At 39.5% G+C, this 18,507-nt stretch overlaps 1 protein-coding gene across 1 annotated transcript in view; it reads left to right on the top strand.

Moving 5' to 3' along the window:
• Positions 1 to 18,507, top strand: part of Lztr1 (Leucine zipper like transcription regulator 1) — a gene marked incomplete at its 5' end in the record, with an annotated part of 328,453 nt that overhangs the window by 256,137 nt on the left and 53,809 nt on the right. The window contains 4 exon segments of the mRNA XM_070091669.1: positions 5,437 to 5,634; positions 7,208 to 7,339; positions 7,578 to 7,722; positions 9,700 to 9,878. Of these exon segments, the coding sequence (XP_069947770.1) occupies positions 5,437 to 5,634; positions 7,208 to 7,339; positions 7,578 to 7,722; positions 9,700 to 9,878 (654 nt within the window).

Consider the following 18,507-nt stretch of genomic DNA (forward strand, 5'->3'; position numbering starts at 1 on the left):
GAAATAATCGGTATGTGAATGAATTTTCCCCGTAAGAAATAATGGAAATAAAATTAATCCGTGCAAGACACCCAAAAGTATGAAAAAAAAATTTTTTTACCACATGAAATGTTAATTTTAATACACACAAACTGAAAAAGGCATGCACACTTACATGACACTTACTTTTATTGAAGATCTGGTGATGATTGATGGGATGGGAGGAGGGGAGAGAGAGTGTTAGTGTTTAGAAGGGGAATCCCCTTCCATTAAGACTTGAGGTGTCAAGTCCTTTTCTGGGGTTACTTCCCTTCTTCTTTTAATGCCACTAGGACCAGCTTCAGAGTCACTGGACTTCTTTCGCACAACATATCTGTCCATAGTGGCCTGTACCTCTCGTTCCTTTATGACTTCCCTAAAGTGTTTCACAACATTGTCAGTGTACAGGTTGCCAACACGGCTTGCAATAGCTGTGTGAGGGTGATTTTCATCCATGAAGGTTTGCACTTCAAGCCACTTTGCACAGATTTTTCAGGGTTAGCCTCAAACCCTTCAAAATCCCTTTTGTCTACACATTCTGGCCACAGTTTCTTCCAAGCAGAGTTCAAGGTCTTCTTAGTCACTCCCTCCCAAGCCTTACCTATAAGGTTTACACAATTGAGGATATTAAAGTGCTCTCTCCAAAACTCTCTTAGAGTCAGTTGAGTTTCTGAGGTCACTACAAAGCACCTTTCAAACAGAGCTTTTGTGTACAGTTTTTTGAAGTTTGCAATAACCTGCTGGTCCATGGGCTGCAGGAGAGGAGTGGTATTAGGAGGCAAAAACTTCACCTTAATGAAGCTCATGTCCCCATAAAGTCGCTCTGCCACGTCTGTAAGATGACCAGGGGCATTGTCTAACACCAGGAGGCACTTAAGTTCTAATTTCTTTTCAGTTAGGTAATCTTTCACATTGGGGGCAAATGCATGGTGTAACCAGTTATAGAAAAAGTCCCTAGTGACCCATGCCTTACTGTTTGCCCTCCACAGCACACACAAATTATCCTTGAGGACATTCTTTTGCCTGAACGCTCTGGGAGTTTCAGAGTGATACACTAATAAAGGCTTAACTTTGCAATCACCACTAGCATTGGCACACATCAACAAAGTAAGCCTGTCTTTCATAGGCTTATGTCCTGGGAGTGCCTTTTCCTCCTGAGTAATGTAGGTCCTGCTTGGCATTTTCTTCCAGAACAGGCCTGTTTCATCACAATTAAACACTTGTTCAGGTTTCAGTCCTTCACTGTCTATGTACTCCTTGAATTCTTGCACATATTTTTCAGCCGCTTTGTGGTCCGAACTGGCAGCCTCACCATGCCTTATCACACTATGGATGCCACTACGCTTCTTAAATCTCTCAAACCAACCTTTGCTGGCCTTAAATTCACTCACATCATCACTAGTTGCAGGCATTTTTTTAATTAAATCCTCATGCAACTTCCTAGCCTTTTCACATATGATTGCTTGAGAGACGCTATCTCCTGCTAGCTGTTTTTCATTTATCCACACCAATAAGAGTCTCTCAACATCTTCCATCACTTGCGATCTTTGTTTCGAAAACACAGTTAAACCTTTGGCAAGAACAGCTTCCTTGATTGTCTTTCTGGTGCCCACAATAGTAGCGATGGTTGATTGGGGTTTCTTGTACAACTTGACCAGGTCGGCGATACGCACTCCACTTTCATACTTGTCAATGATCTCTTTCTTCATTTCTATTGGAATTCTCACCCTTATTGGTGTACGGTTGGCACTAGAAGCTTTCTTGGGGCCCATGGTCACTTATTTTCCAGAAACAGCACCGAAAACACTGTAATAATACGAAATATTCCGATTGTATGCTTGGATGTTACCGCGGAGGCTGGCTGGTAAACAATGGCACGGGCGGCACATGTGAGGCTGGCTGAGGGCGCACATTGGACGCGTCTCGGACGAAAATCGGTGAGCGGGTTTTTAATCGGTATGCGCGGCAAAATTTTTGCGATTAAAGCAAGCGGTATGCGGATTAATCGCTATGTGATGCCATCGTTATGCGGGGGTCCACTGTACACAACTTTCCTTGTATGAACCTTAGCCCTGGCTTCGTCTCTGTAGATGCCTTCCTCTCCCACTACATTGTAAAATGCTCCAAACTTCAGAACACCCGTGACTTAACCTGAATCCTCATTTCTTCTTCTTCTTCTTCTTCTTCTTCTTCTTCTTCTTCTTCTTCTTCTTCTTCTTCTTCTTCTTCTTCTTCTTCTTCTTCCCCTTTCCTCTCTCCTTTTCTCCTCTGGGTTGTCTTTCTCTCTCCTGTCTCGTGTTTCTGTTCCTTCTTCATTTATTTTATTTCACCACTTCCCCTTTCACGCACCTCGGTGCGCTTGCTCTCCCTCTGTGGGTTTCTAGCTCTCTTGCAGTGCTCCCCTTCCTTTGTATTTGACTGGCTCGTCTTCCTTATTTCCCACTTCTACCACTACCACTACTACTACCTCTTCTTCTTCTACTACAACTACTGATGAAATTAAGACACATGTGCGGCATCTGGTTGTCTTTGTTGTGGACGTTTCGCCATCCAGTGGCTGGCTGGATGGCGAAACGTCTACGGTGGGGATGCCAGGGTGTTGTGCATGTGTCATTTCATCCTGTCGGTATTATATACATTTCTTGTACTACTACTACTACTACTACCTCCACCTCTTCCTGCCTATATATAGCTGTCCTGCTCCACCTCTGTTAGTGTGACTTTGTCAATGGTCCAAGTCGGACCGAAACGTCGTCATAAGCTTCTCTCTTTTATGTGCGGGTTATTTGTGTATACAACACATACCAGGAGCAAGGGGCTAGTAACCCCTTCTCCTGTATAAATTACTAAATTTAAAAAGAGAAACTTTTGTTTTTCTCTTTGGGCCACCCTGCCTTGGTGAGATGCGGACGGTTTGTTGAAAAAAAAAAAATATAAGTGAAAGAATAGGTGAAGTATTGTCAGTTTTTTTGCTGAGAATAAGACAAAGGTTTTTGATAAGATGAAAATATAATTGGTTAGATTCTGAGTAAGGAAATAGAGGTATTAAAAATGGTGAGAATATTTTAAGGGTTTGTTGAATGCTTATGTTGAAATGGAGACATAAATTGTATGCTTCAGATGATGAGGAAAGAGTTCTATTATAATGATAACCCGTTTGTAAACTGATACTAAAAGAATCTGTTTTGTGTAATGTTTATTCTGTCACTGTGATGGTAAAGCAGAGACAATAATTTGGTTTTAACTACATCCTTTTCCAAAACCCTTTTATCTCACTGGGTGTTTGTGTACATTAAAATTTTCATTAATGGACCTCTCATTAATGGATTTTGGAGCAAATTTGGACAAAAATAATGTTCAGACAAATGATGAACCTGTTTGACAAATAGACAAAAGTTCATAATTCTGGATTTTGTCCTTATCGATAGTGTTTGGTTGTCTTCTGAAGTATTGGACCAAATCCGACAACTCCGACATTTGTTTGGTAATGGCCAGATCGGCCAAGCCCAAGACCTGTTAGTTTTCATTGTTCCCTTAGCCATAGGCCACCGATTCTTGTTTATTATCTGTGCTCACTTATGCATACACTCATCATTCAGTTTCTAATTTTCCCTGGATTAGACTGTTTTGTGTGACTTTATTAAGATATGTAAAGTGCAGTTAGCAGGGGCTTACAAAATATGTGATGGTACCAAGAGGAAACATGTGGTTTTTAGTGTTAAGCAGAAACTATAACTAATAAGGAAAATCAAGTCTGGCATCTCAGTGGTCTGGGTATGTGAGGAATATGGTGTTAACAAACATTGTCTGGTATCCGTAGAAGCAAGGATAAATTTACAGACTGTGTTATTAAGTTAAATGTAGATGCTATTGGACCTTTATAGCTTCTCTGACATAGAATAAGTTACTCTGAGTCACCACCATCAGTCACGACAGTTTACATCTCATCTTGTCACCATGAAAAGGTAAGTTAAGTTATTGTCCAGACCCCATATCTGAAGCTTGTCAGCAGTGTCCAAGAATTTAAAAAAAAAAAATTTTTTTGTTATTTTTTCATACAAAATGGTAGGGAATCTTTTTCTGAAGGTAGTAAAGCAAAAAGTATGAAGTTTGTTCGAAAATTGACAAATTTTGCTATGTCCGTGATATTTATGCATCGGCGACTTTGCCCAATTTGAGTCCTATTTTAGGCCAATTACATTGTTCCAGTCATCCAAATTCTTAGCTATTTTGCTAGTATGTCTTCTATTTTATCGATTGAGCACAAGAAATCACCCTGTCAGCTATATCAACCACCCAATAAAGTGATCAGATACTGGTAATTTGGGCAATTTCACACAGATTTCAAAATATACCAATTTCAAAATAGGGTCCAGAATAAATAGTGCAGGCATTCCTAGCACTAAAATTACATTTCCTCTGTTTGTTAGTTACATTTCAAGGCTGTACACATGAATTAATTTTTTTTTTTCACACAAAGAATTTTTATTTGCACAAAAAAAATAAATTTACTCTTATGCAATATTGTAATAATTGTATAAATAATATCAGTGCATTTGTGAATGCATATGAGACCCACCAGTTGACACGTATTTGATGCTTGACTTGATTTGTTTACTGTTGAACATCGGCAAAAATCGAACATTTCTGCTACTTTGAGCTCAATTTCAAGCTATTTTTAGTCCTGAAACCAATCAAAATCATATCTGTTTTTGTAGCATATCAATTGAGACCAAGAAACCGAGAATACAGCCTTAAAAACATACAAAAATGCACCACTAAGTTGCTGTTTTAAAGCAAAAACATCATCACAGTGTTTTCTTCTCATTCACTGCATGATGCAGGATTCTTTTTATAGGGTGCACACTTACCACATTGACCCATTCTCTCATATCTAAGTCCAAATTTACCACTCCCAGCTTATCTGAGTGAGCTGAGCTCATGATGTAGTACTATGGAAGCCAGTGAACTTAGGCATAGTACTATGGCACAGTGAGCAAAAGGGTTAAGTACAGCATGCGTACTATTGAAATTACTATATAGTACAGTGCATTATAGTGCTGTATACAATATATTATATAGTGCAGTACTCTAAAATTACTATAAAATACCCATATTCTTAGTGTCCAGTTGTTTTCTGCATCAGTGGACCAAGTCTGCTAGTTCAGAAGACAACCGGACGATCATGAAAATTAATTCCTTAATTTGGAGTTTTGGACAATCGTCAGTATCCTATATCCCCATCCCCTATTAGTCCATTAATGAGAGGGTTCACTGTATTTTATTAATAGTTTTTGTTATGCTCTAACCAGCTATAATTTTTCTTTTAGATATTTGCTTGTAATTAGGCTCCAAGTCCTAATGAGTTACACAGACCCAGAGTTTATTTTTTTTAAATTTTTACATAAACCTTCACAGGTTTTTGGGACAGCAACTATTCCACCACAGGAAATGCCTACCCTTGAGGTGAAGCTCCAGGATGCTGTGCCAGAAGCCTTTGAGATGGTACTCAACTACATATATACGGACCGTATTGATCCTTACCGCTGCAAGAAAGACCAGAATCCCAACAAAATTGTTCTTATCATGATGGATGTGTATCGTCTTGCTGTACAGGTGTGTGTCAGTAACATTTTTTGTTATGTTATTTCTGATCTGGTAATTATTCTAACTATAATATGAAGGTTAATAATGTGAAAGCATTGTGATTGGAAAGTTAAAAGGTTTGTCCCTTATTCACAGGTAATAAATAAATATCTACTAGTCAATAAATATTTATTTAATAACTGTTTGATATGATAGAAGAGAATTACTTATGGTTAGGAAGTCAAGGTCATCCCACCCATGACAACTGGCTAAGTAAAACTTTCTTGTATGAATAGGAGAAAAGCATGAATGCTAGGAAGAAAGTTGAAAATGAACTTAGATAAAAGTAAGGTGATGATGGTAACAAACGAGTTAGGTAAAGAAAAATTGGATATCACATTTGTAGGGAGGGAATTTGGAAGAAGTGAATGTGTTCAGATATTTAGGAGCTGACTTGTCAGCAGATGGGTTTATGAAGGACAAGATTAACCATAGAATTGATAAAGGAAAAAAGGTGAGTGGTGCATTGAGGTATCTGTGGAGACAAAAAAAAAAGTTATCCACAGAGGCAAAGAAGGGAATGTAACACCCCTACCAACCTACCTAACCTAACCTAACCTAACCTAACTTAACCTAACCTAACCTAACCTACCTACCTACCCTACCTACCCTACCTACCCTACCTAACCTACCTAACCTACCTAACCTACCTAACCTACCTAACCTACCTAACCTACCTAACCTACCTAACCTACCTAACCTACCTAACCTACCTACCCACCCACCCCTCCCTACACCTACACACACACACACACACACACACACACACACACACACACACACACACACACACACACACACACACACACACACACACACACACACACACACACACACACATGCACACACACATGCACACACACACACACACACGCACACACGCACACACGCACACACACACACACGCACACACCCACGCACACACAATAGCAGGCAGGTTGCACTGGGGAGCATGTGTCTGGGGGCTATGGTCCTTGACAGACAAGAGAGTCACGTGGGTGACAAAACAAACGGAAAGCACACTAAAATTTCACCTCTGGCTACTGTAATGTGTAGAATCAGCAGGAGACTGGAGAAAGCTTGAGTGACCCACAGGCATGCATACGTTGATACACATGCCTTGGCAAGTATGTTCAAGCTTGGTCGTCAACAGGGCTTCTCTGTGGCTTTTTGTGGCTTGAACACTTAGGAAACCATGCCACAAGCAATGATTACAGGTCAAAGATGAACGCACAGCTTAGGCCAGAAATTTACAGGGAATTCATGAGGCAGTATAGAGGGAGTGTGTGTTGAGTGATGTGGGAGGCCAGGCATTATTTCCTGTGCTACAACCGCATTCATGTTGTTTAATGTAAAAAAAAAAAAAATGCTGAGTGTTGTTTTGTGCTTTTTTACATACAAGTGTGTAGATATGGGTTAGACAGTTGTTAGAGAAGATTATTCATTTGTCACTCAGCCCTGTAAGCAAGAAAAAGCTATGTTACCAAGCACTCATAATGAGTGCTTTTTAAAATATTTGCTATTCACTATGATTTCATCGCAGTGCCACATGAGACGCTTAGAGCAACTGTGTGTGCAGTACTTGGAGGCCACTATTAATCATCGCAATGTTTTGGTAGCACTCTGCAATGCTGCAAGCCTGAAGCTATTTTTCATAAAGGAATTCTGTCTTAAGGTAAGTGGCATGTATGAGAGGTAGTGGTAAGTGATCAGATTAGATAAATTCATGTGATTTGCAATTTTGTTCACTTAATGAATATCCTAACCAAATCTGTTCATTGGCAGAAATATTTAATGATCATTGAATGACTCCTTAGAATAAACTTATCTTTATTGCTACAAAGTTAGTTAATACATGATTTATACCTGTTGCATTCTTGCAGAATTAGAGTACGTATTCTCTGTTCTTGCAGTTTATTGTACGAGAAAGCAACTACAACCAAATTGTGATGTCTAAAGAATTTGAGATGTTGGACAAGCCACTGATGGTAGAGATAATCCGTCGGAAACAGATGCCACCGATGAGATCGCTGCAGGAACCTCAGTTTGAATCTTCAGGTTGGTTATATATGATGTGTTGCTACATGTGTCAGTCCTCACATGGTGAAAAAGTCTACAATTCAGTCCTCTTTTATTAGATTAGAACCATATTTATAACAACCATTCATATAACCCCAGTGGAAATAATTAAGTAATACCTTCATAAAAATCTGAGTCAGAAGTTCTGGAGTATTTTTGTCCTTGGTACCGGGTGCTATATATTTAGTGTATAACGGGACTATTTGCTGAGAGTATAGCTAATTAAAATTAAGGTTTTAGTAAATGGATGTGAAGTTAGTAGTGTGAATAGGGACTAAGTAGTATATTGTAAAGTGATAAAAGTAATAGAATGTTTCATAAACTAATTATGACATTAGGTATTTTGTAAATTATGTCCATAACTAAAATAATTTTCTCCATGGGGAAGTGGAACAGAATTCTTCATCCGTAAGCCATGTGCGTCGTAACAGGCTGGGAGCAAGGGGCTAGTAACCCCTTCTCCTGTGTACATTATTAAGTTTAAAAGAGAAACTTTCATTTTTCTTTTTGCGCCACCCTGCCTCAGTGGGATACAGCCAGTTCATTGAAAGAAGAAATAAAATAACACAGCAGGTCAATAGAGAGAGAGTAGATAAAGTGAATGTAGTACAGTATAGTAGTCCCCCCAAATTTACAGGGGTTATGTTCCAAGACCACCCGTGAATTTGGAAAAAAATGTGAATTTTGGACATGGTTAAAAAAAAAGCCTGTAAATGCCTATTTTTATAGTGTAAACCCTAAATATGCCCCCAAAACACTTTAATCTAATTTCAGACTCAGCTTCATACATCACCTATAAAAAAAAAATGTAAAGATAAACCCGTATACAGTACTGTACTGCTATGTCTCCCACAGTGCTAGAATGTAAAATACAGATGTTACCCCCACATGTACTGTAATTCATGCAAGCCTGTTTTCTTTGGTATATGTATGGTAAATATATGGTAATAATTTAGTAAAAGTAAAGTTAAATGTATGGAAATTATGCTGAATTTATGTTAATATTTATGCTACAAAATTAATAAATTACATTTATCTTAATATTTAGCATTAAAATGCATAAAAAATTGTATATTACCACAGAAGAAGCTAAAAAAATTTCTGCGAATTTGAGGGATTTCCATGAACAATTATTAGTTAAGTTCTAAGAAAAAATCCGAGAATTACTGAAGCCGCGAATTCGCAGTTCCGAATTTGTGGGGGTCCACTAATAAGAATTATAATATTTTTTATATTAATTCTTTTTTAGATGTTCAGAAACTTTACTGAAAAGTTCTGACTGTGAGTTTGGTTGAAATTTGAGAATATGTTTTATTTACCTCTTCAAATCTTGAAAAATATGGTTACTGTGTTATAGTTTTCACTTATGCATTAGGAGATGAACACTTATATTTTATATGAAACCTACTGCACAATGAATTAATTACTGAAGACGGCTGGAAATTGGTAATTACAGAACTTGGAAAGTTAAAGGATGTAGGCTAAAAAAGGCAAAGAGAAATAATGATTAAGTTAGTAGAGTGAGGTAAATAGGAAAGTGAAAATGTTAGAGAGGCAGTGTCATTTGAAAGTATGGTCAGTTACCAGATGATCTTATGTATAAAAGGAAAATGATCTAGCAGTATACTTCTAGATCATTCTGTAATAGTTTTTACATAGGTGAACTTGAAACAAAGCTAACTGTCTATAATATGAGCATTAATGCTCAGTAATAACCCACATGGAGACAGAAGCTCAGGAGATTAATTGCTCTGTATATTTCGACCCCCTTTTGGGATCCTCTTCAGCAGATCTGGTGAGGAGGATCCCAAAAGGGAGTCAAAATATACAGATCAAGTAATCTCTTGAGTGTCTGTCTCCATGTGGGTTATTATCGAGCATTGACAAGTGTTCATTGCACTTTAGTTATTCATGATCATTAATAATGAAGAGCTTAAATATTCAATGAATTTCCAGGTACAACACTAGAACAAGACATGGAGCAGTTCCTGAAAAGTGTGGGTCAGGATTTTTGTGACATTACTCTCATGCTTGATGGTTCTCCTATCAGAGCACACAAGGCTGTGTTAGCAGCTCGTTGTTCTTATTTTGAAGCAATGTTCAGATCCTTTATGCCAGAGAATAGCATGGTACAGGTAAGTGTTTTTCATGCTTTGTTTCTACAGTAGAGTACTGTGTAGAGGTGCTCATGTTTCTACAGTAGAGTACTGTGTAGAGGTGCTCATGTTTCTACAGTAGAGTACTGTGTAGAGGTGCTCATGTTTCTACAGTAGAGTACTGTGTAGAGGTGCTCATGTTTCTACAGTAGAGTACTGTGTAGAGGTGCTCATGTTTCTATAGTAGAGTACTGTGTAGAGGTGCTCATGTTTTTGTATGAGTATGAAGCATGATCTTCAATTGCTGCAACAAAGAAGAGGTCAGGAGCAATAATAATGTGAAGTGCGAATTTTATGCAGAATTTTATGTCGAATGACATGGAGAGCGTATAAATCTGTAGGGGAAGGAAAGTAGGGTAGGGGTCATCCTCAAAAGGGTTGGAGGAAGGGGGTAAAGGAGGTTTTGTGGGCAAGAGGCTTGGACTTCCAGCAAATATGTTTTGAGCGTGGTAGATAGGAATAAATGGAGACGAATGGTTTTTGGGACCTGACGAGCTGTTGGAGTGTGAGCAGGGTAATATTTAGTGAAGGGATTCAGGGAAACCAGTTACAGTGGACCCTCGACTAACGGCGGCTTTGGCTAATGCCAAAATCGGCTAACGGCTCGCTTTGGCATAAAAATATTGGCTCAGCTAACACCAAATAACTTGGCTAAGGGCTTTCATCCTGAACGCGTCCGCATGGCCTGAGCGGGCGCCTGACCACTCACTCCTTGTACCAGCCAGTGTGCCATTGTTTACAAAGCCAGTGAGGACGTCCACGCATATCTGCAATATATTTTGTATTATTCCAGTGTTTTTAGTGCTTGTAACTGCTAAATTAGCCACCATGGGCCCCAAGAAAGCTTCTAGTGCCAACCCTGTGGTAAAAAGGGCTAGGTGTTCTATCGAACTGAAGAAAGAGATAATTGCAAAGTATGAAAGTGGAGTGTGTATCTATGAGTTGGAAAGGTTATATAACAAACCCCATTCAACCATCACTACTATCTTGGCCAACAAAAAGGCAATCAAGGAAGCTGTTGCTGCAAAAGGTGGAAGTATGTTTTCAAAACAGAGATCACAAATACTCGAAGATGTGGAGAGACTGTTATTGGTGTGGGTAAACGAGAAAAAGTTATCAGGAGATAGTGTATCTCAGTCAATAATATGTGAAAAGGCAAGGCAGTTGCATGCGGATCGCATTAAGAAAATGCCTCCAAATAGTGCTGCTGTTGATGAATTTAAGGCCAGCAAAGGCTGGTTTGAGAAATTTAAGAACCATAATGGCATACACAGTGTGATAAGGAATGATAAGGCTGCCAGTTCTGACAAAAAAGCAGCTGAAAAATATGTGCAGGACTTTAAGGAGTACGTAGACACTGAAAAATTAAAACTCCCCAACAAGTGCTTAATTGTGACAAAACAGGCCTGTTTTGGAAGAAAATGCCAAACAGGACCTACATTACTCAAGAGGAAAAGGCATTCCCAGGACATATGCCTATGAAAGACAGGCTAACTCTAATGTTTTGTAGTACAGTGGACCCCCGCTTAACGATCACCTCGGCAATATAAACACAAATGCAGTATAATGTGATCCTTTATTGACTACGTTTCGCCCACACAGTGGGCTTTTTCAAGTCACAAACAGAACTACCTGGGGTGGAAGGAACGCGAGTATTTATAGTCCGGCTGAGGTCAGGTGAAGAATGCTGCATATGATGATGTACCGAGTGGGGTTATAGAGTCTAAAAACTTGGGTAGCTTGGAAAGGAGATTGGATAAGTTTGTGAGCAGACCTTCTACAGTGTTCTTATGTGGGATAGCGATGAAGAAGTTTCTTGGCAAGTGGTTCAGCTATGTTATAGAAGCCACTATTCTGGTTGAAGTTGTCGGATATAGAAATAAGTGATGATTCCAGGATTCTTCGGTATTGAGTGTTGTCTTCTGTGGCGATAAGTCTTGAGTTTCTGTAGTTTATCAAGTGGTTGTGTGAATTACGGTGTTGTATGCAGGCATTCCTTGTGTCGTCAGACCTGCTTGCGTATTGGTGTTCTGAAATACGTGTTTGGAGGTCCCTTGATGTTTCGCCCACGTATAACTTGTTGCAGCCATTACAAGGGATTATGTATACCCCTGCAGAGGATGGAGGCTTGTCCTGCCTACTACTGGTGATGTCCTTGATGGTCGTGGTTGTGGAGGTAGATACTTGGAATGATGTTTTGGCAAAGATGTTGGAAACATGTTTGGCAATGGAGTTGGTGGGAAGGACTATGTATCTCTTCTCGGCAGTGTCTTCTCTGGGTGTGTTGAAGATGTTTAATGCTCGCCGTCTGCAGTCTCTGATGAAGTGACGAGGATAGTGGAGTTTAGAAAATATTTGTTCAATTATAGTGCATTCTTCCTCAAGGAACTCGTTGCTGCAGATTCTGAGTGCACGCAGGAAGAAGCCTATAATTACACCACGTTTGGTTTTGGTGTCGTGGTGAGAGTAGAAGTGGAGAAGATCGTTTTGGTTGGTGGGTTTTCGATAGACTTTAAAACGAAGTTCGTGGTCAGCTTTGCAGAGCAGGACATCAAGGAAAGGAAGAGTGTTGTCGACTTCTTCTTCAAGTGTGAACTGGATTGAAGGCTCGACCTGGTTGAGCTTGTCTTGGAGAGCTTGAACGTTGAAGCGTTTAGGAGTTATGAGGAGAATGTCGTCAACATAACGGAGCCAGGTGACAGACGAAGGAATAATGGTGGAGAAACGTTCAGCTTCTAGATGTTCCATGTATAGGTTCGCCAGGACTGCACTGAGTGGCGAACCCATGGGTAGTCCAAAAGTCTGCTGAAAGAGGTGATTTTCGAAAGAGAAACACGTAAAGCCAACACATAGTTCAACAAGGTCGATGAAATCGCTGGCTGGAATGGGAAGATTAAGTGAATCGTCAATTTTCCTGCGCAAGAGATCGATGGCTTGTGTAGTAGGTACTTTGGTGAATAGGGAAGTCACGTCAAGGCTGGAAAGTTTCTTGTTCCTGATGTTGATGTTGCGAATGCGATTGAGAAGATCACCTGAGTGTTTGAGATGTGCTGGACTGATAGTGCCCAAGAGTTTAGAGAGGTGTTTGGCGAGAATTCCTGAGAGCTGGTGGGGAGCACTGCCTATTCCCGAGGATATGGGCCTCAGTGGGATACCAGGCTTGTAAGTCTTTGGCAGGCTGTACATTCTGGCAGGTCTGGGGTTGCTGGGCATGGTGTGCAGAAGTTTCTTCCTTTATGTAAGTGCGTTTGTACGTGTATGTTTGGGGGTCTGAAATGGACTAATCTACTTCACAATATTCCTTATGGGAACAAATTCGGTCAGTACTGGTACCTGAACATACTTCTGGAATGAAAAAAGATCGTTAATCGGGGGCCCACTGTAATGCTAGTGGGGATTGCAAAGTGAAGCCTTTACTCATGTATCACTCTGAAACTCCTAGAGTGTTCAAGAAAAACAAAGTTGTTAAGACTGAACTGTGTGTGATGTGGAGAGCAAACAGTAAGGCATGGGTCACTAGGGGCATTTAACTTGACTGGTTCTGTGACGTGTTTGGCCTCACTGTGAAAAAGTGCCTCCTGGAAAATAAACTGGAACTCAAGTGCCTCCTGGTAATGGACATTGCTCCTGCTCATCCTCACAACTTGCAAGAGCAAATTGCGGGGGAGTTGAGCTTCATCAAAGTGAAGTTTTTGCCTCCTGATACCACTCCTCTCCTCCAGCCCATGGACCAGCAGGTCATTTCAAACTTCAAAAAACTGTACACCAAACCAGTGTTTCAAAAGTGCTTTGAAGTGACCTCAGACACTGAATTGACCCTAAGAGAGTTCTGGAAAGATCACTTCAGTATCCTCCATTGCATAAACCCTATAGGTAAGGCTTGGGAGGGAGTGACTTGCAGGACTTTGAACTCTGCTTGGAAAAAATTGTGGCCAGAATGTGTACAAGAGAGGGATTTTGAAGGGTTTGGGGCTAACCCTCAGGAGCCTATGCCAGTTGTGGAATGTATTGTGGCACTGGGGAAGTCCATGAGGTTGGAGGTTAGTGGCGAGGATGTGGAAGAGTTGGTGGAGGACAGCAATGAAGAGCTAACCACTACAGACCTGCAAGAGCTTCAGGTGCAACAGCAACAGATCACAACTCAGGAATGTGCTTCAGAGGAGGAAGAAAAGAGACAGAGGAAATTGCCTTCATCAAAGATTAAGGAAATGTGTACAGCGTGGACAAAGGTGAAAGCATTTATGGAAGAATATTTTCCTGACACAGCTGTTGCAAGCCATATTGGCAACATGTACAATGACATTCTTGTGTCCCATTTTAGGGAAATCTTAAAGGGATGCCAGAAACAGAGCTCTCTGGACAAATATTTTGTGTGACAGGGGTCCAGTGAATCTCAAGTAGTTCCCAGTGGCATTAAAAAGCCAAGATGGGAGGTAACCCCAGAAAAGGACTTGTTACCTGAAGTCTTTATGGAAGGGGATTCCCCTTCCTAACAAGTTATTATTATTACAAATTATTGCAAATTATTATTATAATCATAATAAAAGAGAAGTACTAAACCCGCAAGGGTTGTGAATTGCTATATATAGTGTGGATTATCACCTATTCCTGTGCCAGACTACCCCCCTCCCTCCTTAATCTTTCAAGAATTTACTTAGCCCTTTCAGGGTCGAGAGGTTCTCTCCTAAACTTGTTCTCAGGGTTGAAAACTTTTCGGAAAAAAAAAATTATTTTTTCTTATGAAAAGATAGAGAATCTTTTCCCAATCATAATGACACCAAAAGTATGAAATCTGATGGAAAACTTATGGAATTATGCTCTTGTGAAGTTAGTGGTCTCAACGATGTTACGCATCGACAATTTCGCCCACTTTGAGCCCTATTTTCGGCCAATTCCAATGTACTAGTCGACAAAAATCATAACTATTTCGCTAGAACTCCATTTTTTCTATCGAATGAGTACAAGAAACCACCCATTTACCGATTTCAACTATCCAATAAAGTGGTCAGAAATTAGCAATTTTGCCAATTTCACACAAATTTTGAAAGATGCCAGTTTCCAAATAGGGTCCAGAGTAGACAAGACAGACATTCCTGGCACTAAAATAACATTTCCTCTGTTCATTAGTCATGTCCCCATGCCCCTCTTGCATTTCTTTTGCTTTCCACTTTGAATTTTTATTCTCACAAAAAATAGAAGATTTACTGTTATGCAGACTACTGCATTAGTGTAGAAATGGTGTAAATAATATCAGCGCACTTGTGAAAGAATATTAGACTCACCAGTTGATGTGTATTGGACACGTGGCATGATTTGTTTACCTTTGAGCTTTGGCAAAAATCGAACATTTCTGCTACTTTGAGCTCAATTTCAAGGTACTTTTTATTGTGAAACCAATCAAAATCATCTCAATTTCTGTAATATGTCTTCCATTCTATAGATTGAGACTGGGAAAACTAGAATACAACTATAAATACCATACAAAAATACAGTGCAAAGTCACTGTTTTAAACCAAAAAACACGGTCAAAGTTTTTTTTTTCCTCATTACGCACTGTGTACTGTAGGATTTTTTTATACTGTGCACACTGACCACATAGACTCATTCTTTCATATGTAGGCCTACCAGCTTTCTCTCGCTAGATTTGAAAGCGCTAGAATTTACGCGTACTAGTACGTCAGTAACCCTGGTGCATAAGCCATACTAGTACATTGGAAACCCTGAAAGGGTTAATATACAAAATATGGACTCATATTTCTGTGCCTGCTATAAATGTATACAGAACATTAAACTCCAACATAAACCTTCCTCTGCATTGTTCCTTCTTAGCTGTGACAGAACACACAGGCATAGCACAAGACAAAACCGTCTTTGACATCCCCTGTGTCTGACTCACTCCATGCAACAACTCAATACACATAAAAGGTCCTAAGATCTGGAATTCATTGCCAAATCATCAGAAGGTCCCCTTTCTACCAGTCAGTTTACAGCTATTGTTAAAAAGCATCTCATCTCCTTAATTTAACTAAACCAGATGAACTATGCTATATCAGACAAAACCAGCTCATCCAATTCTATCCCCTTTGCTTCTTCCAGTCTTCCTCCAACTCCCATAGAAAATTAATTACATGCATAAAAGTTAATTACTTATCTTGTTCGATTATATTTCTGCTGAAACTAAGTAACATCCTGTCTCTTCACCATCTCTTACAATCCTTCCATAAAACTGAATTCACTGAGTCAGTTTAAAACAATAAATCATACCATAAAATTGTACCTTTCATACATTGGCTACCTTTTTTTACTGTGAATATAATAGTACAGTGGAACCTTGGCTTATGAATTTAATTCGATCCATGACTTTGTTCGCATCCCGATTTGTTTATGTGCTGAGTCAATTTTCCTCATTTAAAGTAATTCAAATGTCATTAATCCGTTCCAGTGGAATTCCTGCTCTCATGAGGCACGACAAAATACTTCAATATGATGATTATTTATCTATCACAATTCATCTAATATGACATAATTAACAATATAAATAATGTAGAAACCTGATATACACTCTAGGATGGATAAAATATGTCATTACATATGTGGCTGATGGTGACGGCGGCAAAGGAGTGCAATTGCAGGCATTCTTGGGGTTTGTGAGGCTAACTGCATTAGATCACTACTTTCATAAGGAAAGCATAATGTAGAAATTAACTGGTGTACATACACCATTTACCTTGGAGAAGAAATGCTAGCGAAGGTTGACGGTGGTAAAGATAGGCAGAGTGGCGTATGTTGTCAGGAATTCATTTCATTTCGCCCTTTTTCTATAGCTTAATCCCTTAACTTAATTGCTACACTATTAATGTTACACTTAATTGTTACACTCTAAACGCTACACTTTATCACTGAACTTAACTGCTACAATTTTTATTTTTATTTCACTTCACTCTTCACTGATTTTTGGCTTTTTCTCCATGCTTTTCAAACTTTCATCTGCAGGGCATTTCAATAAAAAACTGTCCAAGGAGGTTTGTTTCTTTCTCCCTTTCAGAATGTTATGGAAATGAGTTACGCAAGCGTCATCACATAGCTCCAATGCACGGCCACTTGAAACTCCTTCTGCTTTAGTATTGTACATATCGTAGAACTGCTATGCTGTTACTCACTCACCAAGTCCTTAGCCCTCACACCTAGTTTGTGTTTATTTATGATTTCCTTCTTTAATTCCATGGAAATCATCCTCTTTTTTCTTCTCAGCACTGTCCTTTGCACTTGCTTTCTTAAGACCTATGGTTAGAAAAATGAAATTTGGCAAAATAACTGCACGAAACATAGGGAAAACACGAGAATTCCTTCCACTGCGAAGTAAGCTCTGTAAGCACACGTGCACTGGTGAGCGTTGTTTTGGTACTCTGCCATCTTGTGGTGGTGTTCTGAAACTCACTTATTATAGTATGTATTATTATTATAATTATTATTATATTGCATATTATGTTATTATTATATGTACAGTGGTCCCTCAATAATCGTCCATAATCCGTTCTTGGAAGTGGGACTATTATCGAAATGGACGATTTACGAATCAATTTTTCCCATAAGAAATAATGTAAATTCAATTAATCCGTTCCTGACACCCAGAAGTATTAAAACAAAAAATTTTTTTACATGAAATATACATGTAGTACATAAACAATACAATGGGAAATGATGAATGAAACATTAACAGCATAACACTTACCTTTACTGGAGATTCTTCTTAGTGTATGGGAGACTGGAGGAGGAGAGAGAGTGGATTGTTTATAGTTTGGAAGGGGAATCCCCTTCCATCAACACCTCGGGTACCAATTGCTTTTTTGGGGTTACTTCTCTTCTCTGTTTCTTAATGCCACTAGGACCACCTTGAGAGTCACTGGAGTCCTGTCTCACAAAAAAACTGTCCAGAGAGCTCTGTTTTTGGCGTCTCTTTAAAACTTCCCTAAAATGGGCCAAGACTCTGTCACTGTACAAGTTGCCGATATGGCTTGCAACATCCTTCTCTGGGTGATGTTTCTCCATAAATCTTTCCATCCTACCCCACATTTCAAAAATCTCCTTAATTTTTGAAGAAGGCACCTTCCTCCATCTCTCTTCCTCCTCCTCTGCAGCAAGATTCTGAGCTGCGATCTGTTACTGTTCCTGCTGAAGCTCTTGCAGCTCCTCAGTAGTTAGCTCTTCGTTGTGGTCCTCCACCAACTCTTCCACATCCTCCAAACTCACATCCAACCCCATGGAACTCCCCAGTGCCACAATGGATTTAACAACTGACATAGGCTCATCAGGGTCAGCCCCAAACCCTTCAAAATCCCTCTTGTGGACACAATCTGGCCACAATTTTCTCCAAGCAGAGTTCAAAGTCCTGGTAGTCACTCCCTCCAAAGCTTTACCTATAAGGCTTACGCAATGGAGAATACTGAAATGTTCTTTCCAAAAATCTCGTAGAGTCAAGTGAGTGTCTGAGGTCACATTCAAGCACCTTTCAAACATTGCTGTGGTGTAGAGTTTTTTAAAGTTTGCAATGACCTGCTGGTCCATGGGCTGCAGGAGAGGAGTGGTATTCGGGGGCAAGAACTTTACT

The sequence above is a fragment of the Cherax quadricarinatus genome, chromosome 36, assembly GCF_038502225.1.
Source record: "Cherax quadricarinatus isolate ZL_2023a chromosome 36, ASM3850222v1, whole genome shotgun sequence".
Lineage (NCBI taxonomy): Eukaryota > Metazoa > Arthropoda > Malacostraca > Decapoda > Parastacidae > Cherax > Cherax quadricarinatus.